At 45.2% G+C, this 25,767-nt stretch overlaps 1 protein-coding gene across 2 annotated transcripts; it reads left to right on the top strand.

The window, feature by feature from the left end:
* Nucleotides 1-57: 57 nt before the first annotated feature.
* maml1 (mastermind-like transcriptional coactivator 1) lies at nt 58-25,767 on the top strand. Of its 2 annotated transcripts, none has more exons than XM_041944220.1 (6): nt 58-387; nt 1,346-1,643; nt 12,451-13,827; nt 16,858-17,112; nt 18,263-18,392; nt 21,003-25,767. In XM_041944220.1, exons 2-6 carry the CDS (start codon nt 1,353-1,355, stop codon nt 22,058-22,060), a joined length of 3,111 nt encoding a protein of 1,036 aa, XP_041800154.1. In that variant the 5' UTR covers nt 58-387; nt 1,346-1,352; the 3' UTR covers nt 22,061-25,767. The 2 variants fall into 2 exon arrangements, with proteins under 2 accessions (XP_041800154.1, XP_041800153.1); XM_041944219.1 differs by having other exon boundaries at nt 1,139-1,643.

Below are 25,767 nucleotides of genomic sequence, written 5' to 3'. Positions count from 1 at the left end.
GGAAAAAAGAGAAAGTTTTCAAGATGGCGGCGTAGACCTGCCTGTCCACTGGAAAACAATAGAAACAGCACAGAGGGACAGAGTTAGCCCGTTCTTACTAACCAGTAGGTTCTCCGCTCGAAAACCTACGCACCCAGCTCGGGCTCGGCCAAGGCGAGGATTATCCGCGCCGGCACATCGGGAGAAATAACTTTAAAGTATGATGCTTTATTTAAATGTTTCAGGCTAGCCACCTAGCTAGGTTGCCAGCCAGCTAGTCGAGCTATCGTTAGCCTGTCTACCCAAAACATAGTGTTAGCGGCTAGCGGCTAACGGCTACAAGGAGGCGGAGGATCAGCTGTTTGCTAGACAGATGCTGTAGGAACAGCGGACAGCAACACTTTCACAGTAAGTGAATTTAAAACTTAACTAAGCTTCAATTATCTTGGAGGTCTTGTCGTTGGTTTTCTACTGTATGGAATTGTAGTGTTAGATAAAATTACGTATTTATTAGCTTGAGTGATTGCTGCCAAGTTTGCGAAGAAGCCAAGTTGTTAGCCAGCGCTAGCCAGCTAGCTCTTGCCCCGCTAACCAAGCTAACTACTAATACTTGAGCAAAATAAAGTTTCAGATAAGTTACAGACCCGTTATGATGCTCCCATGCAGTTTCGCATTGCCGTTAACAAGTAAATGGAGGTGAGGCCAGACGCTAACGCGAGCTAGCTTCAAACCACCTCGATTTAACTGGAATCTCGGATAATTTTATAAGGAATTTTCGACGGTCCAACTTTGATTTTGAGTGGAGGAATGTGCTAACTTAACTTAGCTCGACGGGGGTTAGTTTGAAAGCGAGAGAGCACACTCTTTCATTGATTGAAATTCAAATGTAGTATAAATTATTTAAAGGGTTTGTATAAAAGTGGCGGGCGTTGGTTTGTTTTCGCACCACTGGGATAAATCAGAGGATTGTGTTTTTGATTTGGGGTTAAACTCAGACGGAATGTGGCTCGAACAAGACTCCACTAGCTTTGCTTTACACAGCAAGTTAAATGAGCTGTTGTATGTACCGAGGTCCACCGTCTACACTTGGGTTTAAATGAGTAAATTCAGGAGGCTGAATGGTATTGCACCCAAAAACCTTAATTTTCCTCTTCGGCAGTGAGTGCCGCTGTGACTGAAGGCCATTAGCAAGACAAAGGTCGCCTCCATGGAGCCAGCACAGGAGTCTTTGTAAAGGGCGAGGGGGGGTGTATAGACGCCCAAAGTGAAAAAGGGCCAAATTCAGCATTATATGGACGAAACCTGAGCCGGGAGTTTACTACAAGTCTTTATTGATGATGGCGGATTTTGTTACACCGCGACACAGCGCGGTGATGGAGAGGCTCCGCCGGAGGATCGAGCTCTTCCGGCAGCATCACAACAGCTGCGAGAGCCGCTACGAGAACGCCACGCTGGAGCGACTGGAGCTGGAGAGGCAGCAGACCTTCGCCCTGCACCAGCGCTGCCTGCAGGCCAAAGCCAAGCGGTCCAACAAGCATCGGCAGCCCCAGCCCAGTGGCGACCAGGCCGGCCAGAGAGCGCCGGGCAGCGGCGTCAGCAGCGCGGAGCACGGGGAGAGCGGAGGGACGGCAGCGGAGCAGAGTCGGAACAGCACCCTGATAGCGGTGAGTGAGCACTGAACACAGGCTGTACAGAGGCAGACTGGAACAAACACAGTGCAGACTGGTCGAGTAACCGAGAGGGACAGCTGGGGGTGCTTCTAGCAGTGTTCAGAGTGGCAGTCCTAATCAGATATTTGGCATTTACCGCTTGGATTCAGATTGCTCTTGTGGGCTCTGCAGTGGTGGCGGGAGTTACCGCACAATACTGTCAGAAATGGTTTCTTATGATAATGGTGGTACAGATGATCGTGTGCTATGCTATCTGTAGCACAATATTAGTTGTGGGTAATGTGGAAACAACCCCCCTCTTTTTAACTGGTGTAACTACACCAGCAAATCAGCAACGTCCAACTAGATCTGAACTGGTTTCCATTGGTTGCATTGGTTGTTGAAAGTGGCCTTTGGTCTCATTTTCTGTATAGTTAATAGTTTACAATGCGAAACAGTAACCAGCACGAACAATTTTCATATTCACGACTAAATGTCAGAAACTCTTCTGTAATATGTGATATAACCGCAGCACAAACATCCTCCAAACACCTTTCTACAGTGCTTTCAATACAAACTATAACATTATAGCCTCTTGTCTTATCTTGATGAAGGTAGGATTTATTACAGGGCTGTTTTATTAGACTGCATTAGTCTTAGTTAGATGTACTCAAGATACCGGCAGCTGGATACGTACTTGAATCAAGAATAAAAAGGAGAGGTAGAAAAAAGAACAAGTAGGGCAAATAGACAATAAAAAGATAGAGAATAAGATCAACTATAGAGGTAATGTACATTGTTTGCATTGTATTGTGAAGAATGCCTCCGTCTCGTAATGGAAAATGAGAAGTTAGGATTAGTTTTAATTTTGAATGTGAATCAGTTTACTGACTGGTAGGCATTATGGGTAAAATAACAATGATATCATATATCACTATGACGTTTTCAGTCAAGTAAAATCTGATATCTTCATCTCAGGTCGGCAGGTGATGTTTCAGTGTTTTTACAGCAGCAAAATGAATAGAAAATATTAGCTGTTGGGTTTTATAGGTTAAATCAGCATTGGTCAACATGTTCATTTAAGACATGAGAATTATGAACCACAGTTTTGTCACGTTTATACAGAGAGGCGATAACTAATCAAAGCAAATTTTTGGCTTTATTGATATGACAGTTATCGAAAATACATCTGAATGTTTGTCTCATGGTGTGTGGAGGAGCCTTGCCCTGTCAGTTTGTAGAGTGACTGAGCTGCTATGGGAGGACAATTAAATCCAGTGACGGTTAATTGACAGGGAATTTCTTAAGTGACGAACAGGCCTTAAACGGCAGTCAGTGTAAGTATACACGGCCAAATCATTTCCACTGAAACTGCTTCGACCAGGTGAGCCCACAGTCTGACAGTGTGGAGAGTCAGTGCTGAACTTCAGATATTTGACACAGATCCTGTTTGGCTGCAGTCTGAACACTTGCTGTCAGCTGTGTTCCACTGAGCTCAGACAGTTCGTGTGTTTGTTAATCAGAGCTGATCGCAGTGATTGATCGCTGCATCAGTGCTGGATCTGCTGATCGGTCTTCACTCAGGTAGAGGACATGTGGGTGTTACAGGCAGCAGGCAATAGCAGTCTGAAGAAACAGCAACCTAATAGAGAAATGCAAAATAAAAGCTGACTATATGAATATTGTTGAAAGCACTGCTCCTTGTGTGTGCGTGTGGGTTCAGTGATTGACAGAGGAGATGTTGTTTTGTGGCGTCTGGTCATGTGACCTTGGTGTTTCCCTTCAGCCCTGGTGTGGTTCTGGTTGTGGTTGCTTTAAATGACACAAACCCGTTTGGTTCAACCTTCATTCTGCTTATGTGTTCTTGAACAAGACACAAAGTCCCAGCCAGCTCTGGACCCTGACCTTTGACCTCTTTGCCTTTTTGTTGTACTGCTTATTGCAGTATTAGTGCTGAAACTATTATTCAGTGAACTGAGTGTCTTATTTAGAGAAAATTAGTTGTCAGTTGATCATTTAACTAATGTCTAAGATAAAAACATCATCTGTCATCTAAACTGATTCATGTTGGCTTTTCTTACCTGCAGATGTCATGTGTGGTAACATAAATTTAAAGGTATAAAGTATGACATGAAACATGAGGTGTGAGCATATTTTCAATCAGCTCTTGATCAAATGTAGGCATGTTTCTCAGTTTGGTATAAAGAGCAGGTGTTTGTGTGTGTGTGTGTGTGTCTGTGTGTCTGTCTTTGTGTGTCTGTGTGTGTTTGTGTAGCCAGAAACTCAGCTGTTAGAAAACAGAGTGTCTTAAGTCCATCTGATAGCTCACAGCAGGTGAGAGTTGGTCTGTCATGATGTCGACTACTTTAATTTGATGATATATTGTTACAAACAATATTATTGTCATATTAAGAGCATTTTATTCCACTAATACCATGAGTGTATTATCCCATAATAATGACTGTTCACGATTGATTTTTAAGAATATTAAAATATTGAATTGGAATTTGAAAAAACATTAAGATGTCCCAATAAATGAAACATAAATGAAATAAAACAACAACCAAAACATAAAAACCATCGACTCTCTGAACAAAAATGAAAAACATATGAAACATTTGGCACGGGGGTGTAGAGAGTCATTCCTGTCTTCACAGGGTATATGCTTCCAGTCCATTTTTCAACCTTTGTCTGCAAAAAGGTTAAAGTGCCAACATATGAGCTTTAAGTTAGATATTAATAACAACTAGAAGAACGCAATGTATTTGACATAACAAAGCCACTTTAGGGCTCCTCCTCTCTGAGTGTCTCTGAACACAGCATAGAGGCACCTACAGTTTTTCCCTGTAGTGAAGCATTCCAGTCATTTCATTCAGCCCTGTTGAAATGATTGAATGACCTACCTGCCTGTGTACCTGTCTACCTGTGCGCTCTGCCTGTGCTCTCATTGTGCAGGCAGATATATCGCTGAAGCTGTGCCAAGCTAGTCGTACAAGAGCGGCAAAGGAAGTCAGTGTCGCCAAACTTTCCCAGTGTAACTGCTAGCTGGACAGCTGTGAGCATCAACAATAGCCGTGTTTGTTATTTATGTTGATTGTGACGTTGTTAGGTGTTTTCTTACGTGGGAGTGAGTCATGAAGCAGTTAGTGATAACAGCGATGTGACGCTCCCCTCCTCAGCTCCCTCTTTCTCCCTCCGGCAGTCGTCAGCAGTGCTTGTTCATGTGTTTTGGGGAAGTGGCTTTGGAGGGAGGGGGTGGTATTTTTCTGATTATTTAAAAATCTAGTTTACTATTGCAGTTTTCCCCAACCACCTGATTTCCCCGGCAGGGGATTAATAAAGTTTTTTAATCTTATCTTGTTACCAACGCCTTTATGAGACTCTGGTGGTGAAGGAGGATGTTCTAGTGTTCATTAAAGAGTTTCTAGGCCTTCCTTAAGCAGTTGAACATTCCTCCAGTGCAGTTCAGACTTGGAGGATCCATGAAAAGGAGCACTGAAGCTGCTGACTGACTCACAAAAGGCACCATGTTGGTGTGCTGCCCTTCTGGGTGTATTTTGTCTAACTGGTGTCAGCAGTCATGGAGGAGGTTTCCTCTGTCGCTGGTTTAGAGTTTGTTTCTCTGCTCTCAGCAGGGACAGACTGACAAACACTGACTGGAGTCCTGAGAGGTGACTCAGTATGAACAGAAACCCCCCACCGCCCCCTCACAGCTGACTCATCACTGTTTGTGTGTGTGTGCTTGTGTGTTGGTCCTGAATACTAACACAGGAAACGCCTCATTCTCACTCTGTTCAACGTCAACAGCAGACGCTGCTGGAGGAGGCGGGGCTAAACCCCCTCTGCAAAGCTGTGATTGGCTTCTCTAAGGTGTGGTGTCACTTACTGGAGGTCAGAAAGCTATAAAGCTATAAGATGCTAATAAGAATAGTGACTTAACAAACATTACTGTAGCCCAGCTGATAGCAGAGCGTACAGGCTGATGCTGGTGACGATGTTTGAAAGTCAAAAAATCCACAACTACAAAGAGACGTGGGAAAAACAATTAAATGATAATTTCGTCATTACTCCTAAATCAAAAACATATCTAACATCTATAAATCACGTGTGCCGAAGAAGCTGTGGGGGTGTCGAGGTAAATCACTACCACTCGTCTTGGACCTGCCCTGAGGTACAAATATTTTTAGAAAACATCTGTAGAATCACACAACAGATTTCTGGGCTGCAGATCCATTCATGTCACTTCAGTTTGGTGGTCTGCCAGAAGGAATAACAGGAAATAATAGAAACTTCCAGAAAATGTAATTACTGCAGCAGCAATCACACATAAATGACAGACTGATCCACCTGCAGGAGGCCGTTTTCAAGGAGCCTGTGAAAGACTTTGAAATGTGAAATGATCAATCATACATTACACGATGCACTGAATAGATTATATATTTGTTGGTCTATTGAAGGTGGCCAGTAGTTTCCTCACATGTCCTCACTGCTTTAAGGCAGAGTTTGTGACGTGGATGTTGTGGTGCCTGATGATGATGGCGCTGTTGGTATTGGTCTTGACATGAAGATCTGAAGTAAACGAAGATTAAACATGGACATTTTTAATAATGTTTAATACAGAGTTGAGACAAAGATATGATATTTGACTTTTACAATAAACACAACACAAAGTTCTTTGTTCCATATGAGGTAAAAACAGCAGAAAAACATTTTGTCTTGAGATTTCTGTTCACACACCTGCCAACATACACAAACTGATTTATCTGTAACGTTAGCCAGTAAATACTACAGTACAGTACAGTACAGTACAGTACAGTACATACATACATACTGAGGGTTTACAAGCAACTCGGAGAACAGACACAACACAAACACAATAGAAGTCAATAAATACCAGTGACTGGACTAAAACAGGAATTTCAGTGCAAGAAACCAAATATTCACGCTGCAAACATCCAAACTATGATAAGCTGACACAAACACTGGATATTTTGGATTTTTGTGCCAAAGCGAGAGCCAAAAAATTCCAACACAAGTCTTTATTTATTGAACTGTTTGATTTGTAATGTAAAATATGCAGACTTGGTTGTTTCAGTATGTTCTGAACACACTCAGCGTGGCTCTATTCATCATTCTGCACAAACAGCTTTCAGTTCGTTTCCTGTTTTAATATCACAGTCTGTGTGTGCTGTAATGTTGGTGTGTTAATGAGGACAGACTGTGGCATTCTGAGGTCAGAGGTCAAGCTGTTATTAACTTTTAACGCATGTCCCTCTGAAGGAGCTGTACGATATGTTTTAAAGGAAACCATGACAGCGTCACTGTGCATCTCAGATCCACTGCACAATGTGAGTGACTCTGTCTCCTGAAATGTCAAAGGTCATAATGTTAAATGCTAACGCTGCGAACCACTGACAGCCACAAACACAAGAATTACTGCTACTGTTACTCATTTTCATCACTTTACAGTCGTTTGGTAAGAACAAATGTGAACAAAAGCACTCTGACCTTTGACCTCTGACCTGTTATTTCCCTGTGGAGAGAGACAGTTGTTCCTGTGGGGGGAGGCTGTTGTGAGTAAGCAGTAGTGACAGTTGTCGTCCCACTCTTAGTACAAAGTAGTAATGATGATATCACTGGTTGAAGCTGTGTCAGCAGTATTTGTTGTAGGTGTTTCAGGTGCAGGTGTGTATCAGGATCAGTTGATTACGGTCCGATGTTACCTCCCTCTGCAGGGATTCAGATACCCACAATGCCACTGATGTGCTCCGGCAGGTCCCCCCCCCCCACCCTCTCCAGAACCCCACTGCCCACCTCCCACCGTAGCCGTGGTAACAAGGAGGAGGAGTCAGACCAGTATTTCTGGTTTAAGAAGTTCAATGAGTCACCCGAGTTTCCTTTTCCTCAGGGCAGACACCGCTCTCTCTCTCTCCCTCTGTCCATCAGAGTCTCTTTCTGTCGACCCCCTCCACCGTCGCTCTTTGTTTCAGTCATCTTCACCTGCATAAAGGTCACTTCAGCATACGCAACTTATTTTCTTAATTGTAAACCAGTTAAATGTTTGGGCTACAGAATGTCAGGGAAAGTGGACGATGCCCATTAAAAGTTCATGATGATGTTTTCAGACTTCTTAGTTTTTCTCACCATTGGTCTAAAAACCAAAGACATTCAGTTTACCACCAACCAGAAGGTGGTTAAACTGGTCAGGAAGACAACTCAGTGTCTGTAGGTTCACATGCTCGTGTAAAAATATGTCTGTTTTTTCTCACTCTGACCTCATTTACAGCTGCTATTAAAATGTGATCAGCACGTGATCAGCACGTGATCAGCACGTGATCAGATCACGTGATCAGATCACATCTGGATGTAGTCGGTTCGTGTTGTGTCGTCCTGACATCCGTGCCCAACATCACATACACAGATATTTGTTTTTAGCTAATACAAATGTTCAGATTTAGAAAACAGGCCTGTAATTACTGAGTATATGTCTGTTCTGTGCCGTGAAAGCACCAAAAGATGAGTTATTCTGTGAAAATGAAGGCAGGACAGGTGGAAACGAATGATGCACACTGAGAAATAACTGTGACGGCGTGCGTTCACTCAGCTGTGCAGCTGATCCGCTGTTAACAAGTCATATAATTCATCTGGTCACAGAGGCGCCGACACACCAGAACAATGTTTTTATACAGAGGAATAACTTGATATAGAGTGGGGGGGGTACATTATTCAGAATTTGTTGTAGACAGAGTTTCACAAAGTTTTTAAAGTTTCCCCTCAACAACCTACAAAACTGTGTCCAAACATCCATATATGAGCCTTCACAGAGCCGGACTGATGTCAGTTCAGTTACATCATCATACATATAACATCATTTATCTTGAATTCATGTTGGTCACACAGTATAAATGTACAAAGTGTTTTTGTCGTCTTCTTGGTGAGTACAGAGTACACAAACACCACGAGGTTGTGTACCAACTAAAAGGTAGAATGCAGAAGGTTCCCTGTTCTTCAGCAGATTGAAGTCATTGACCGCAGCTCGAGTCTGTGAGCTGATATCTCTTAATAATTGAAGGCTCGTCTGCTGGAATCTGTTCTGGAGCCCCCCCGCAGCAGAACAATTGCTGCTGCTGCGGCACGTCCGTACATTTTCTCTCTCGGCTCAGCGTTTTCATCTGGCAGCGCTTCATTTATTATCTTATCACAAGATAACATGAAGATGAGAGACTGTCCTGATACCAAGTTAAGCTTGGTGAGGAAAAAAAGAACGTTTTTATTGAAGTTATACATCAGTGACGTGTTGAAAACGACGTCTGTCAGTCATCATCAGTCTTTTTTAGACATTTACAGGAGATCAGAGTAAGTTTGTGTTGTTCATCTCCTTTGAATAAACATTCAGCTCTGAGTCGTTCATGTTAGACTGCAGCTCTGCACAACCTGCTGATACCCTGGATATACTGAATGTATACTGGATATACTGAATGTATACTGGATATACTGAATGTATACTGGATATACTGAATGTATACTGGATATACTGAATGTATACTGGATATACTGTGTGTTTTTGTACATTATGTGGGTTAGAAATTAGAGACGACATCACATTATTATAGCAGACTACACAGAGTAAGTCTATCTAAATGTTATTTTAGAGAAACAATACTGTTACTACATAAGATGAAGTATTTCAGCATGAAAAACCACATTTTATTTTAATATTTGTAACGCAACTAAACTAATGGTCAGAAATTGAGCGAGTGCTGATTGTGATTGAGGGCAGAGCTCCTGCCTGATTTACTGAACGGTGTTTTAAAACGACACGATCTCTGTGCAGACGAGCGTTTTCAGCGCCGTGTCAAACCTCACACTGAAAAGCAAGAGAGCGCTCACAAGAGAGCAGACGAGAGTAACCAGCACTAGACCGACTGACTGAAACTGATTTGGTTTTTCTTCTCTTTCTGAGAATGAGATCAGTCTCTCAGCTCGTCAGCTTGTTTGAGAACATGTTTGATTCCTGTGACCCCTCCTTCTTTTCTCTGTTTTTATCTACCTCTGACCGACTGAACCTTTGCTCTCGTTAGCCAGAGTAGATGTGATGGTGAGACTGCTGGGAAATACCTGAAGGGAATGTATGTTGGGAGAAAAACTGTATTTGTTTTAAGACCCAGGTAGCCCGGTTTGGCCCTGTTCATGACCAGGTCTGTCTGCATACAGTTAACGTTTCATGCGTTTTATAATCCAAACAATTCTTTGCTGGTTTCAGAATTACTGGCCAGAACGTAGATGCTACTGGCCAACTGGTCCGTCCGAATGTTTTGATTTTGCCGTTTCGGCACCGGTCGGGCTGATCAGGAAATTCCCAGCATATTTGGAGGAAGACGTCAGCGTTCTCATGCTGTGAAGCCACTCTGCTCACGAGGCTGAAACCTGGACAAACACTTTATCTCCTTGTTTTCTACCTTACCTTCAGCATCTTTCTCAGCGGGGGGAGAGCCTGTTCTTCTCAAAGAACTGTGCTGTCGGGATGCTCTGATCAGGTTTTAGGCCAGATACTGAAAACAAGTCAGTGTTTGTTCTTTTATTCATTAACTTTCAGTAATCAGATTGGTTATCTGAGAACTTATTGTCTTTACACCAACAACCTGTTACAGAGGCAGGGGGGCTAGTTTGTCTATTCCATCATTTATAGTTATTTGAAGTTTATCACTTAAATTCCATGGATTTAATTTGTTGAGAAGCAGTTGGTGTGGTTATCGAGTCGTTTCAGTTGTTAAACCTTTTTATATTCTTACTTCTATGGATGGAATTGCTTTTCTACCGATATGGATGGATCGGATGGACGAGGCAGACGAAACAAAAAAATCACACATCAAAGACGATGAAAATTTTTTATTTTCAAAGCTTTTCAAGCTGTTCACGTGAATAATGCATTATTGTTAAATAAATGTTCATTGGAACCAAATCAAAGAGATGCTGCTGGGTGCTACTTTATGCACTAACATTGTGTTTTTCATACAGCATTTTATCCTGCTGTCAGCTGGTAAATAAATGCACTAAAGCTTTACTTCTTTTTCATCCTTAAGGTTTTTTTTTCAAAGTTTAGTCTGTTGATTAATGTGGACGTTTTATTTTTTTTATTTAACGTTAACAGTGCACTGCCGACAGAGTGCAGATCTACTTAAGCAAACAGAGACACTGCAGACAATAACATTAAATAAATGTTCATTTAAATTCAACTATTGCATCTCATTAGTTATAATTCAATTGCTGTATTTTATCAACGACATATCTGCATTTTATATGAGATATTTTATATCTGGCCTCGTCATGGCTGATGACCTAATACCTGGAACAATTTAATCACTTTGTGTTTATTGTGTTGTGCTAATTAGGAAATGTCACTAAACTGAGATGTTGATTATGGTTAACATTACACCTGCTAGACATCAGCACGGCTCCGTCTAAGTACAGCTGAGCTGCTAGCATGACCGTAGGCTCAACCTGCATCACATCCAAAAATGATTCTCCAAACGCCTGCTTTCATTTGAAAATAACAGGCTCTGTAGATGAGATATAACTTTATTGATCCCATGCCGGGGAAATAACGTTGTTACAGACAGCAAAAATACCACGAATAAAGAGGACGCCACCAGCCCCAACATGCTGCTAATAGTTGCTGTGTTGTGTACAAGAGTAAGCCACATACAGCACAGACTATATAATCACAGGTTTCTAAGCTCGAGCATTGATAGGAACTACGATGGTGGCCAAAGGGTCAAATCTTACAGGAGAGTTGAACTAAAACAACAAACAGGTTGTTTCCATCTGTTTAATCACTGAATGTAAAAACCATCAAGAGCCTCACGTGGTTTCACCTGTTCAGTCTTCTTCATGGAGACTGCAGGTGACAATCACTCTGTGAAAGCGTGTGAGGATCAGCTGATGTGGTTTCAGTCGGATACTGGAGGAAGTTTTAAATGTTCCCATCAGATCTGGTGGGTCGCGCCGCCTGCAGAGTGGACAGATGTGATCTGCTGACTGCTCTGAGGAAGCTCTTTGTTATCTGCATTATGTAAGCCTGCCTGCAGCTGATTCTATTAACGGCAGCAGCTCAGAAACCAGGCTGCTTTCTACTCCGACTGCTGCTGACCGCTCCTCTCATAACTCTGTCCGTTCAGCGGCAGCACCCCCTGTAGGTGGAACACTGCTTATGCAGATACTGAAATAGGAATTGTGTCATAATTCGACAGCTGGTTTTGTTAGTCAGCGCTCCCAAATAACCTCATTTCATGATGCAAATATCTAAATTAAGGCATTGTGAACTACAACAGTAATTGTTGCTTAAATTGCTTCAGATCAGGTCAGTCTGCAATTATTTTGATAGTAGATTAATCTCTGGTCTTTTTTTTTAAGCAGAAATCCACTACGCAGCCCATAATTACTTCCAGTAATTTACCAGGGTCATAAATGGACTACAATAATAGACAGATTTTAAAAACTAAGGTTAAGCACCAAAAAAAATACAATTTAGCAAAGAAAGTGGCCATTTAGCAGAATAAACTTTACAAAATCTGTCAAGTAGAAACTCTAAACATTTCACTTGTGGGTGTCTTTATTACTGCAGCTGGTTTAATCACATTCTCTTGTTAATAACATGGTTTGATGTGTTTTTGGATGCTCATTTCGCTTCAGTTTGAGGCTCACGGACACTTCAGCGGGGTCGGGGGTTTGAACCCTTGTTACTCCACAGTGTTTGTGGTTCTGTGATGATGCATGATGTTGTTGCTTTAATTAAATCTCATGTTTCTGTTTGTTCCTCCAGCTGCAGGAGACGGTGAAGAGGAAGTTAGAGGGTGCTGGTTCTCCGCTGGGCAGAGATCAGGTCAACGGTTTCAGCGACGGTTTCCCCCCCAACAAAAAGGCCTGTCTGGACAATGGCACCGCTAACGGCTCCCCGCTGGACTCCAAAATGGGGATCAGCGACTCACTGAACTCCAATGGCACCCACGGGCCGGCCGGAGAGTCGACGGACAGCGGCAGGGAGTCAGCTTCAGACTTCCATCGGAAGGAAATGAAACAGGAACCCGACGACATCCTGCCCATCATGCCGCCGTCAGGTGGGGGCAACAACAGCCTGTTCCCCGACCTCAACCTGAATGAGCAGGAGTGGACGGAGCTGATGGAGGAGCTGAACTGTACTGTGGCCTACGAGGACATCCAGGACATTCTCAACGACGGCTTTGAGGACCGCAAAGACCCTCTGGAGCTGGCACCGACTCCAGGTGGTGCTGGGCCAGTGGGAGGAGGAGCGGGAGGGGCAGCAGGTGGCGGGGGAGGCCAGTCGTCCCAGGGTCTGATCCCTCCGGATCTGGTCAGCGTTAAGTCAGAGTTCTCCCCAGCCTCAGTGGCTTTCGAGCAGGACTCTCGCACCGGCTCCCCCCATGTCAGGTCCACTTCCTCTGGGCCACCTCCTCCTCACCCCACTAGCTCCCCTGTTGCCTCCTCCTCCGCCTCTTCCCCGGCTCTGCCCCCATCCCAACCAGCTCCCACCCCCAGGCAGCTTCAGCCTCCCCCCAACCACCTCCTCCCTCCGGGCCCCCAGGTACCCAAAGACCTGTCCCCTGCCCAGCAGCTCCAGCAGCTGGCTGCCCAGCAGCAGAGGGCCCAGCACCTCCACGGCCAGATGCAGCACAAACAGCCACAGCCAGGGGCAAAGTTTCACAACCAGGGGCCCCATGCCCACCCCCCACCTTGGCCCCAGATGGCCAACACCTCCCAGAGCCCACGAGGGGGCGCGTTTGTTATGGACAAGCCCACGAGCCCCTCCCTGTACCCACAGGACTTCAACCCCAACGCCCAGAAGCAGCTACTGATGCCCAGTCAGCCCAACAAAGTCTCTCCAAAGGCGGGGGCCGGCAGCTACATGCCGGGGCCCGCCGGACACACCAACATGCTGGGTCACCCAACTTCAGGGCCTCCTCTGAGCCACCCGTCTGCACCGGGGGCTCAGGCCTCGGTCAGCATGCTGAACTACAACAACACCAAACCTCTATCGCACTTTGAGGCGGGGCCCGGTCCGCCGCGGCCCCCTAACACCCAGAGCCAGAACAAGGCGGCCCTGCTGACGCTCCTCAGACAGCAGCAGCAGATTAAACAGAAGAACAGCATGAACTTCCGCCAGCACATCCCACACGCACAGGTAAGAAACACCGTCACTGTGACCCCCTGTATGTGCCTCTGGGCTCGCTGCCTTGCTCAACGGCACTTTAACAGCAAACAAGCACAGTAGGTGCTCAACACACAAAGGTCATCAGAGGTCACAGTGATGCTGCAGCGTCTTCCTGTAGCACGTTAACAAAACAGGAAACTTCAGATGTTTCAGCCACAGTAACACGTTCACCCAGAAACCTGGACAAAGTTAATGTCGGCAAACCAGGAAGTGAAGTCGATTCTTCTTTAACAATCAGTGTAAGTCTGTGGATGAGAGCGACTACATGCTTTAAATGTTTGGAGGTTTTCGAGTTGACTCTCTCAGTATCTCACTCTTACTGAGTGCAGTTAGCAGATGCTAACTGTAGCATCAGTGCTAGCATTACAGCGCTACAACAATAACAGACTGTGCAAACTGATCAGAGTGTTCCTGCTCTGCTTTCATAACCAGGCCAGCAGCACATTCCTGGACTGTACCACACACACACACACACACACACACACACACACACACAGGCCTTCATACCGCTTCATGCCCCAGATCTGGATCAATAAGAGCAGGTCTGCATCTCTAAAACAGTTTTATACTGATTTCTTAATTCACAGAACAAACTTCCTGACTTATCTTTGGTGCTGAACATCAGCTTTAAATTTGACTCATGTGCTTCAGAAGGTGATTAATAACTAAACCCCATCCCGGTTGTAGTGACTGATGTGTGATGGAGCCTGAACAGTGACAGTCTGCTGCAGCAGAGGCTCCTGTTGGCTGATTCAGTTTCAAAATACTCTCTCTACCAAAACAAAGAAAAAGAGACCTGTGACTGGAAAGATATTTAGCTTTCCTTAGTTTATATTCTAGATTCAGTGAAGGCAGACAGGACTTATGGGGGGGGGGGCACTTTACTTACTCCAGTCCGTTGTTTTGCTCCTGTTGTCGTGGAATGTGAACCTGCTGGTCTGGTCTCATTATGAGAAGGGACCTTTAAGATGGGTTTGCCAAAGAGCACAACCAGCCACAACTGACAATGTAAAGGCCTGCTAGCGCCGCTCTACAGGCTAACCTGACACCAGACCAGATGACCACCACCACAGCTGTAGCCAGTATAATGGGAAACAGAAAAGTGGCCACAGAAATAGTGATAAGTGTGATAAATAGAGCTGAAAGTATCAGGTGAAGTGTAAGCAGATCAACTCTCACCTGAAGAATATGATGAGAGCAGTGAAGCTTTCTGGACAGGTATTAATCTCTTTATCCAATCACATCGCTCCATCCTCACTGTGAACCACTGAGCCTTTCAATCATGATGCTATCACCTGTTACAATCAACGTGTTTACCTGTGGAATGATCCAAACAGGTGTTTTTGGAGCGTTCCACATCTTTCCCAGTCTTTAGTTGCTCCTGTCTCAACGTGTTTGAAACGTGTTGCTGCATCAGATTCAGAATCAGCAGATATTTACAGAAATCACTGAAGCTGATGAGCTCAGACAGTAAATATATTGACTTTGTGCTGATTTCAGGTGACATTCTGTTGAACTTATATTTTAAACGGCATCCCAGCTGTTGGAAATCAGGCTTGTAGGCAGTGAGAGCAGTTGGAATCATAGCTGTGTAGTAAAAGATAAAATCAGTTGTACTGGTTTTAGCCCAACAGGTGCAGATGAAGACCAGTACAGAGCTGTTGAGTGTCTGTGGTGTTGAGTGGAGGTGAAGTCGGGCTGCAGCAGGGAGGCCTTTTGTTCAGCTGCTCTGCTTCAGGCCGGCCTGGGCCCCACGCTTTCACATCCTGTGTGTGTGTGTGTGTGTGTGTGTGTGTGTGTGTGTGTGTGTGTGTGTGTGTGTGTGTGTGTGTGTGTGTGTGTGTGTGTGTAGCAGCTGGTTGCTAAGGCTCACACAGGGGGGTGAAGGGAGGCAGTGACAAAGCAGCCTTTCATATTCTCTCTCTCTGTATTTAAATATAGCTGCTCCTGCTTGTATTTTTCCTCTGGGCAGACGGGACGCTCTGTTCCTGCTTCACTTTACACTATATCATCATCGAGCACCGACTCTGAAACTTCTACAAACTTAGGTTTTTGTCCTGTTAGGCCTCCGTACAGTATCATTGGTAGTGGTCAAGAGTAACTAAGTACTCAAGTGCTGTGTTGATATGCTTGTTTTGTGCTTGCATTTCCAGTTTATGGTACTTTATAGTTCTACACTACTACAATTCAGAAACAAATATTGTACCGTTTACTCCTGAAGGGGACCAGTATGTCCAACAAGTACTTTTACTGTGGACACTAAGTACATTTTTGCTTATAATGCTTCTGTACAAATATTGAGTGTAAGATAACAATAGGTCGATAACTGCAGGTTAGAGCCCTGTCAAATTCACTGTGAATACATTAAATTAATATTTATACTAATGACCTGTCCTCTAGCGCCATCCACAGGACAAACTTTGCATGTTCAGCTAAATCATAAGTAAGTAGTTTGGTCACTTTCTCATTTTGACTGTAATGAACACTGCAACCTTTAGGAGGCAGTATTGAGCCTCTAAACCTTTATTGTAGTTAGAATAAACTCTATACATTTCCACAACATTGATGTGCTTAAAATTTAAATAAATGAAAAAAGTTATCATCTGAATCCAATCTATTTTACACTATTAGTATAATTACTATGTTTGTACCTTTGGTTTGTAAAATGCTGCTCATATTGCATTTTACATACTTTTAGACATACTTTAGACATTTTAGCAAGTTTAAAGGTTGCACAGGAGCAATTTAAAATGCATTTAAGTAATAATATATAGCTTTTACTCAGACTACTTCAGGGCCTGGAGGGGTTTGGAAATGACTTTGGAAAGTCTTGGGAATTGCTTGTTGTGGGAATGCTGATGTTCGTATTAATACACTGTGGTACTTCATTGCTTACTATTTTTAATCTAAAACCAGACCACCTCACTCCAGGTACCAGGTAAACGTTCAGAACTCATTTTGACTTGAACAACACATCTTTTGAATTTGTGTTTCTCTCAGGACCAGAACACCTATCCTGCTCCTTCACACGGCCCTGGCCCCGCCAACGCCATGGCCCCCGCACCCGGAAACAGTGCCATGACGGCCCAGTCCGGAGCAAACGCCATGGCGGGTAACCATGGTAACGCGGCATACCTGACCAACCAGGCGGCAGTGGCGGCGGCGCTGAAACAGCAGCAGCATCAACAGCAGATCCTGGAACAGCAGAAGCAGCAGCAGCAGTACATACAGAGACAGCAGCTCATGGCTGAGCAGGTACCATTAACATGTGACATGTAGAGTAGAACAGTGACACCTGCAGACGTGGAGGATTTTACTTCCAGCCATGTGGTCATAAACACAGCCGACATGCTGAAGCTTCCCAGACAAGCTCCCGGTGGTGAGGAACAGTGATATGAGGCCTAAATAAGATTAGAAAACTGGACTGTACGAGTCTGACAGCATCTTTTTTGATCTGCTCTTCTTTGTGTCTTTGCCTCTATCTGTGACTGCCTTCTGTTAGATGTCACTGTACCAGTAAGACTGAACAAAATCAAAAAGTCTAAAAGATAAAAATATCTCCACCACCTACAGGAGAGATTCAGCTTCCGGGCTTGATACCAATCCAAATTTGGTTCATGACCTTCTGTAACTGCCCCTGTGCTTCTCTCCATTCAGCCAAACAGGTCTCCATGTAACAAACACTGAAAACTGGGAAAGGTTTGATTCTTGAACACAGAAAAGTGTTCTGCCAGTTGAATTCTTTGTCTTCCTGGACAAGTAAAATGAACCAATGGAAGATGACTGACATTAGTGAGTGACGCTGTTTGAGCTGGTTTTTATTCTGGTTTTGAAACGGTGGGATGTGATGATTTATGTTCAAACCTGCAGCAGAACTGAGAGTAAGAAAAACCTTCTGAACCTGTGAACACGTCTCATTTTCAACACTAGGGGGAGCTGTTTGTTCAGAGAGGTCTCAGTGCTGGTGCAGCTCATGTGAAGAAGCCACAGTGTGTTCGCCTGCTTGAGTTTAACATTGTGATCTGACACGTTTCCCATGTGACCACGTGTTCTGGCGTCAGTTCATCCTGATTGTAGCTGCGTCATTTGCCTTTGTTTTTCCTTCATGGTCGGTTTAGTTATGATCCCACTCATGTGTTTTGGATTTTGCTCCTCCGCTCATTAGCCCTGAATGCTAATTTTATTTAATTGAAGTGTAGTCGTTTCTTCTGCCAGCCCATCCAGTATTACAGCTTTACTCTCTGAATCACAAACAAGTTTATAGCCAAGTAGGTTTCACATACAAGGAAGCAGCTGTGGTGTTCTGATGCATAATGCTCACGATTAGCTTTGCAAGAGAAAATTAACAGAACAATAAAAAATACAAAATTATGAGCTGTGTTTTAAAAGCTGTCTGTCTGCACAGGAGAAGCAGCGGCAGCAGGACCAACAGCTGCAGAGACACCTGACCCGACCTCCCCCGCAGTACCAGGACCAGCCGGGACAACCGGCCAATCAGAACCCTTTCCCACAGCCGCCAGTCAACCAGTTTACAGGTAGGACTACAGGAGGTTAGGTCTGTCTGCTGTAGGAGTTTCATACAGCAAACTGTTAACGATAAATGTTTTGGAAATTGATTAAAGAAACAGTTTGCACCTCAAACTGGCAGACAAACGTGTAAATCCATCATGAAAGCAGTTCAGCTCATTAATAATTTCTGTTTCTGCTCCAATGGTCCAACACATTCAGAAATGTTTAAAGGACAGGTGGTATAAACAGTGTTGAATCAGTGGTGGAAGGTAACAAAGTACTTTTACCTTTTTACATTTTATCAGAAAGGAGTTATCATGTGTTATTATAAGTCAAAGCCAAGGGCCGGGGGGGGGGTCCGGTTTGGGGACAACAGGATCTCATCTCTGCTCTCTGCGGATGATGTTGTCCTGTTGGCTCCTTCGAACCAGGACCTCCAGCATGTGTTGGGGCGGTTTGCAGCCGAGTGGGAAGCGGCCGGGATGAGAATCAGCACCTCCAAGTCTGAGGCCATGGCTCTCGACAGGAAAAAGGTCGCTTGCCCCCTCCGGGTTGGAGGAGAGCTCCTGCCTCAAGTGGAGAAGTTCAAGTATCCTGTGGCGACACATCATGAAACATTTCAGTTTATCATCATGTGACACTTGAATCTGTTTGCTGTGTTAACGAGCTCTGGCCTCAGAACTGATCGCACCAGAAGCAAAACCTTTTTCTCTCACAAGGTTCAATTCCTCGGCTCGTGGTCTGAGTGAATGTTGTTCATTTATTTCTGCCAGTTGTTTCTTTTTAAGCTCTTAATGGGCACATTTCAGTGCCTCTCTCAGTCCTTTGAGCTTCACGGTCAAACCTGCAGCACGACGGTGGACATCATGAGGTGACAGTGCAGAGCAGGAAGTCGCTCACTGAGCACCGTCTGCTTCTTCAGCAGAGATCTGTCTGCTGAAAGGTTCAGTCAGTTACAGACAGACAAACATAATTGTCATTGTTTGTTGAGACACTGAAGTCGTGAGAAACACGATGAAAGCTTTCTGCTGCTCAGATCAAACAGTTTGTACTTGAACTGTTAATTACCTTTAATTTAACTGTTGATTTATTCAAAATAAATCAAAACCTGAAACTTAAACAAAATGAACGTCCCAGAGGAAATTAAAATACTTAATTTGAATTGATTGCTTTACAGTTGAGGTTTTAAAGATTGAGGTTTAGGTAGGTAACTTTATTGATACCTGTAGGTAGATTTGTTCTGCAGTCTGGAGAGGGCATCTCAAACATTATACACAACATTTAGAAACACAGGACGCATACAGAAGACAGATTAACATCAGACATTGACAGGTACTCCCAGCAGCTCACTGATCATGGTTAAAAGACCTAAATAAATAATAAAATAAATAAAAGTCATTAGATATCACTAAAAATGCCAATATAAGACCTGTTAAGAGCATGCTAAGAAAACATAAGAGCATGATCCAAGGGACAGTAAAACAATAATAAATAAATAAGTAAGCAAGTTAAGACCACGTTAAAATAGGACAGACCTCCTGTTTAAAAGAGAAACAGCAGCAGGAACAGAGCTGTTCCTGTAGCGAGTGGTCCTGACTCTCAGGACTATGAATCTCCTTTTTGATGGTAGCAGCTGGAACTCACTTGCCAGCGGATGGGGGTCATCAGTGGAGATGGAGCTGGCCAGTCTCTGTACCTGCCGAGTGTACAGCGACTGTAGGCGCAGCTGTGACTCCCCAATGAGCCGACCAGACCATTTAATGATCTGGTTCAGTGAGTTCCTTTCTTTTATGGGGAGGTTTCCAAACCATGACACAAGTGAAAAAGTTAAAACCGACTCAATAAAAGCACGATAAAAAAGTGTCATCATGGTCCCATCAATGTGGAAGCGGGACAACTTCCGCAGACAGAATAAACGCTGGTGTCCCTTCCTGCTCACAGCTTCAGTTTCTATTAAATTGTATTTAAACTTCATTAAAGAACAGAAAATATTGTACAGATGTAAGAAAGAAGAATTTCATTTTCAGACATAAGTGTGTTAAACTCAGTTTTTCAGGTTTCATTCAACCTGAAAACGTTCACATTAAAAACTGATCAGTGACAGTCGACCACAACGAGAAGAATGAACTGATGTTTCACAGCACGGCTGAACGTCAGGACGAGCCTCTGCTGTTCATCAGGACGCTGCTGGACCAGGTTCAGGACAAATGTTTCTCTGTCTGTCAGAGTGTAAATGATGCTCACCGCAGATTTGAATGGTAAATAACAGACGGCTCAGTTCTGAGGAACATCACGACCGCAGCGGGTTTCATTACAGCTGCTACACTCAGCTGAAAACCCGCTAACAGCTTCTGCTGGATAAAACCTCTGTCACCACGTTCCACAGGAACATCCTGTTCGACCCTGCTGTTTTTAATCGTACGCTGATGATTCTACGTTTACTCAACTTTCTCATCAGACTTTAATCGATTAATTGGTCGACTGATTATTTGTTTGATGAGTCTCTTGTCGCAGCTTTCCTGCATCTCTTTGTGTCATGTGACGTAATAAACAGAAGTCAGATTTATGGTGAATGAAGACAAGTTGCAGCTCTGCTTCACATTAATTAAGTCAGATTTTGTGTTTTTCCTTCACAGCTTCCTCTCAGCCAATGGGGAGCGTTGGCTCCATGGGGGGCCCGGCCCCTGGATCCCAGCGCATGTTCCCTCAGAACCAAGGCATGATGGGTATGACCATGGGACAGGCCGGTGGGCCGGCGGGTGGTGTAGCTCCGCCCCCCACGGTGAGCCAGGCTGACATCAGTCTGTCGTCATGTGGCGGCGGAGGGGGCGGGGCCGGCGTGGACGTGCAGCAGGTGCTCTACAACAACATGAACCTTCACCCCAACCACCCAGCCCACAACGCCCACCCGCCCCAGCAGGCCGGCCTGCAGCGCCAGCCCCTGGGCGCCATGAGCGCCTCCTACAGACAGAACCTTCTGGCTCAGCAGCAGCACCTGAAGGCGCAGCCCAACGCTGCCATGTTGAAGCAGCAGCAGCTGGCCGCCGCCGCCGCCCGCATGCCGGTTTCCATGCAGAACAATATGGGAGCCGGCCTGCCCGGCTCCATGCCCGGCAACATGCAGGGAGCCCAGAGCGCCGCCTGGCAGCAGCAGCTGGCCAACCAGCCGCCCTCCAGTAACGCTGGCCTGCCCCCCAACGCCTTCAGCAACCCCCCCAACACCTTCCACATGCAGCAGCAGCCTCGCATTCCCAAGATGCCGCCAGGCGCTGCACCCTTTGGTGCAAATCCCGGCGGGCGTCCAATGGGAGGCCTGAACCCTGGGCAGCAGATGATGCAGACAAACATGGCGGCCGCGCAGCAGAGGGCGCCGCCCAACCCTCAAAGCCTCGGCCAGCCGATGGCCAATCAGCAGCAGACTCAACAACAACAGGCCAATCAGAATCAGGCTGTCCTCCCCGACCTGGCGGTATTCGGACAGCCGCAGGGCAACAGCCGCCAGGGACTGCAGTGTAACCAAGGATACCAGGTGAGCAGGACTGCCAACCAGCAGCAGCAACAGGTGTCGTTTGGGTACAACGTGGCGTCTGGGAGCTTCGCCGGGGAGAGCGAGCTGGTCGACTCCCTGCTGAAGAGTCAGAGCACCCAGGAGTGGATGGCCGACCTGGACGAACTGCTCGCCAGCCACCACTAGTCAGAGACACCTGTCTGCACCTGGAGCACCTGAACCTGCTCAGCTGAGAGGCCGTACTGCTGTACCTGAAAGACGAGTCGCCGACGAAGAAATCCATCTTTTTCTTTCAACGACACTGTTCTGATCTGTAGACAAAGAAGGTTAGCGTGTTAGCATTAGCCATGCAGCCAGCTGATGGTGAATGTCAGTCCACCTCTCTCTGTCTTTGAGTTCTCACCCCCCCGCGGGCTGCTGAAGCCACGAGGTTGTTGGTAAATGTCGTGTTTCTTCAGACGCTGATCTGTGGGCCGTTTCCTGCCCCGATATGATCAGGCCGGCTCACGTTCTCGTTGCATCCGGGTAGAATATATCTCACCCACAGGTGCCAAATCCACTGCAATGAAGAAACAAAAGGTTTTCTTGGTTAGAGAGACGAGAACAGTTCAGTTCCCACAGGGTTCAGTGAGCAGGGTTCTCTCCATGTCAGCAGCTGGTCGCGGTTCTTACTCAGAGAACGCTCAGGTTCAGCAGACGGAGGATTTTAAACCGCTCTGTCAGCTGAGTGCTGCACGTTCAGAAGAAATGAAATCAACAGTGACACCTGTTCAGTGACAGGTGAGACGAGCCCTGATGTGTTTCTGAGCAGAACGACGCCAGGCTTCACTCAAAAACCTGGCAGTTTAACGATGAAGTGCTCGTTACAAACCTACACACCTGGTAGAACAGTCCTTCAAGCCTTTTCTGATTCTCCAATATTAAAACATGATTTCCTCTATGAAACATCAGTTTGTAGACGTGTGTCAGCCGACATCTGCCTGCTAACCGTCTGCAGCTGAACCCGTTTCATCCTCTTCAGCTTGTTTTCATGTTTTAACTCAGTCAGTCTTCCTCTCTGTTTAGACTCCACAGTATAAAAACTATAAAGTTTTTCCTACATGCTCCAGTTTTACAGTTCAAATACACTCTGGATAATGAAATGCTGGAAAATACATCTTTGATGTACTGATATGTGAAGATTTCTATCATGAACATCTGGTTTCGGTTGGACGACTTTAAAAACAGCCCGCCTCAGTAACATGACGGATAAATAAAATGTAAAGATCTCTGCTTGTGCGTGAGCAAATGGAAACAACCAGTTTATTATCAGACGAGTGCAGCCGCCAGCGAAAAAGAACATTTCCAGAGTTTTCTAACTTTAGTTTAATTCTCTGATCTGAACTGAGCCTCTTCTTAAATCTGAGCGTCGGCAGAATCGACTCGGTACTAAAACCATCCTTTCATTCAGTCGCAGCTGCATTTGTAAATGTTTCAGACAGGTTGGACTGGATGTTAATGGGCAGTTTCTGTTCTTCATCATTAACAAACACTCATTAATGTGACTGACTGGACTCCATGTTTCCCTCCTGCTCTGCCATGTGTGTAAATGTGTAACTGAGACTGATGTGGAGTCTGTACGCAGACGATCAGTGTGTATATATTCTGTTCCACACTGAACAAACTACTACTGAACCACTGGACCTGCCCCACAGCGCCACCTACAGACCAGCAGCATCACTCGGTCGCAGTTTAAAGTTTCCTTTTACAGCTTTTTTCTCTAATTTCTTCCACGTTAGAATCATGCAGGCGTCGTTTTAAAGGGCCCCGCTGATGTTTTTGCATGTTTTACATCATTTCCTCCAAATATTACTGATCATTTCCATCAGTGGCCACCTCCCACATCATGTTCACACCATGTTTGCCTTTAGTTTCATCTTTTTACTCCCAGATGTTACTGCGATGAAACGATGGCAAACATGACGGCGGTCGAATTCAAACAAGTTACAACTCATTTTCATACTGTAGGGAAATATCTGTGAACACACGCCGCTCCCAAGACAAATATTTAAATATCTAGAACAATATGTGATATTGTGCTGAGGGAAATGATGTGCCGTAATGTGAAGAGGTTTGTTTGGGAGTATTTTTAGAAGCTGATTTGATTGGCTGTTTCAGGTCAGGGCGTGTTCGTGACTCTTCCACTTTATTTAGATTCAAACCAGCAGTTTGGTGCCTCCTCACATCCACCACGCTGAATTATTCACCTGTTCTCTGATGACCTTCAGACCACAGATCACTTCATCAGAGACTTTCTGTGACCATCAGTCAGCAGCAGGTTTCTCTGTGTTGTGTTTCCAGTCGTCCTCAGTGACAGAAGGGACAGTGAAACATGCAGAAACACTCACATGTTCCTTTAAATGGTTAAAAGTTTAAGAGGTTGAACCTCCGATGGGTCTGACTGAGCAGCAGCTGCAGCCTGCAGACACCCAGCAGGGACCCTGGAGCCCACAGGCAGGGACCCTGGAGCCCACAGGCAGGGACCCTGGAGCCCACAGGCAGGGACCCTGGAGCCCACAGGCAGGGACCCTGGAGCCCACAGGCAGGGACCCTGGAGCCCACAGGCAGCTCTGTGGGTTTCAGAGCTCCACTTCCTGCTGCTGCTCTGACAGACTGATCTGATCTGTGCTGAGCTGAGCTGAGCTGAGGCTTTTCCTCGAGACGCAAAGACTCTGAACTGTCAGACAACACAAATGTTCAGCTGCTCCTCTGGTCAGCTGACAGTTTCCACTTCCTGTCAGTCATTCAAACATCCTGCTGGAGATTTAATGTAACTGCAGACCAGCAGCAGTGATGAAAGACCCACAAGGTTTAGGTCTGTGAATGTTTCATAGGTTACACGTGGTAATGCCGCATTTCAGTCTAATTGTAAAAGTGAGCGTTCCAGCTGGCAGCGTGTCAACACCCTGTACTGACAGTGACTTTTTTTGCCCTAAAAGCAGCCTTCCAGGCGGTCGCCTCCACCAGTCAAGAGCTGCATGTGACGGTTAAGCTAGCAGTGAGGGTCCTGATGTCCTCCTAAAGAGACACTAACAGTGGACGGCCTGTTACAGCCGTAAAGCAGACACAGCAGAGCAGGTAGACGTCCACCTGAGAGTCTGAGTGCAGGCTAAGTGAAGTCCGTGCTGATTGGTTGAGCTGTTACATCGTCCACTGTGCAGGCTGAGTTCAAAGTTCTCCATCCTCTGAGCAGATTCTCACTTTCACTGTTTAAAATAGTTTAAACGCAGCATTTTGGCTCCTGATGTCCCTGAACTCAGCACGTCAAGGTGCGTCTGCTCACGTGATCGGTGACCGCGTTGGACCGCAGACGGCCCCTCAGACGCTGAACGTGGACTCGGCTCACAGTTGCGTCCTCGTGTTCTCATTATATTAATTAGTCGGACCTTTGCTCCGCGTCCACGTTCATCGTTTGACTCTGTGAGGCGTCTGCGGCCTTTAAGGCGGATCTGCGACCAGGTCGTCCTGTTTTAAGGTGGAACTGTGACCCGGTCGTTCTATCTACTGTACTGTTTTTGACTCCTTCAAACAAACGGATGCATTTGTGTGTGCAGACCTGTTGTGTATTTTATTTGTAATGTTATTTCTGCTACACGATCGTTTGGGGCTCGTTTCCTGTTTTCATCCAAATCGCCGCCGAACCTTCAGCTTCCGGCGCGGCGCGGCCTCGCGGGCTTTCTGGGTTTAACTGTTGTAAATGTCTATAAATATATTTTTTGTATGTATGCCTTTCCTAATGATCTGGAGAAGATAGATGTTATTTTTATATATTGCAGCGGATTTTTTGTAAGTATTTTATACTTTTGATATGGTTCTCTGTAAAACAAGAGTATTATGTAAATATAGTTCTTTAG

The sequence above is a fragment of the Chelmon rostratus genome, chromosome 9 (assembly GCF_017976325.1).
Source record: "Chelmon rostratus isolate fCheRos1 chromosome 9, fCheRos1.pri, whole genome shotgun sequence".
Lineage (NCBI taxonomy): Eukaryota > Metazoa > Chordata > Actinopteri > Chaetodontiformes > Chaetodontidae > Chelmon > Chelmon rostratus.
This window is presented reverse-complemented; position numbering and strand designations above follow the sequence as displayed.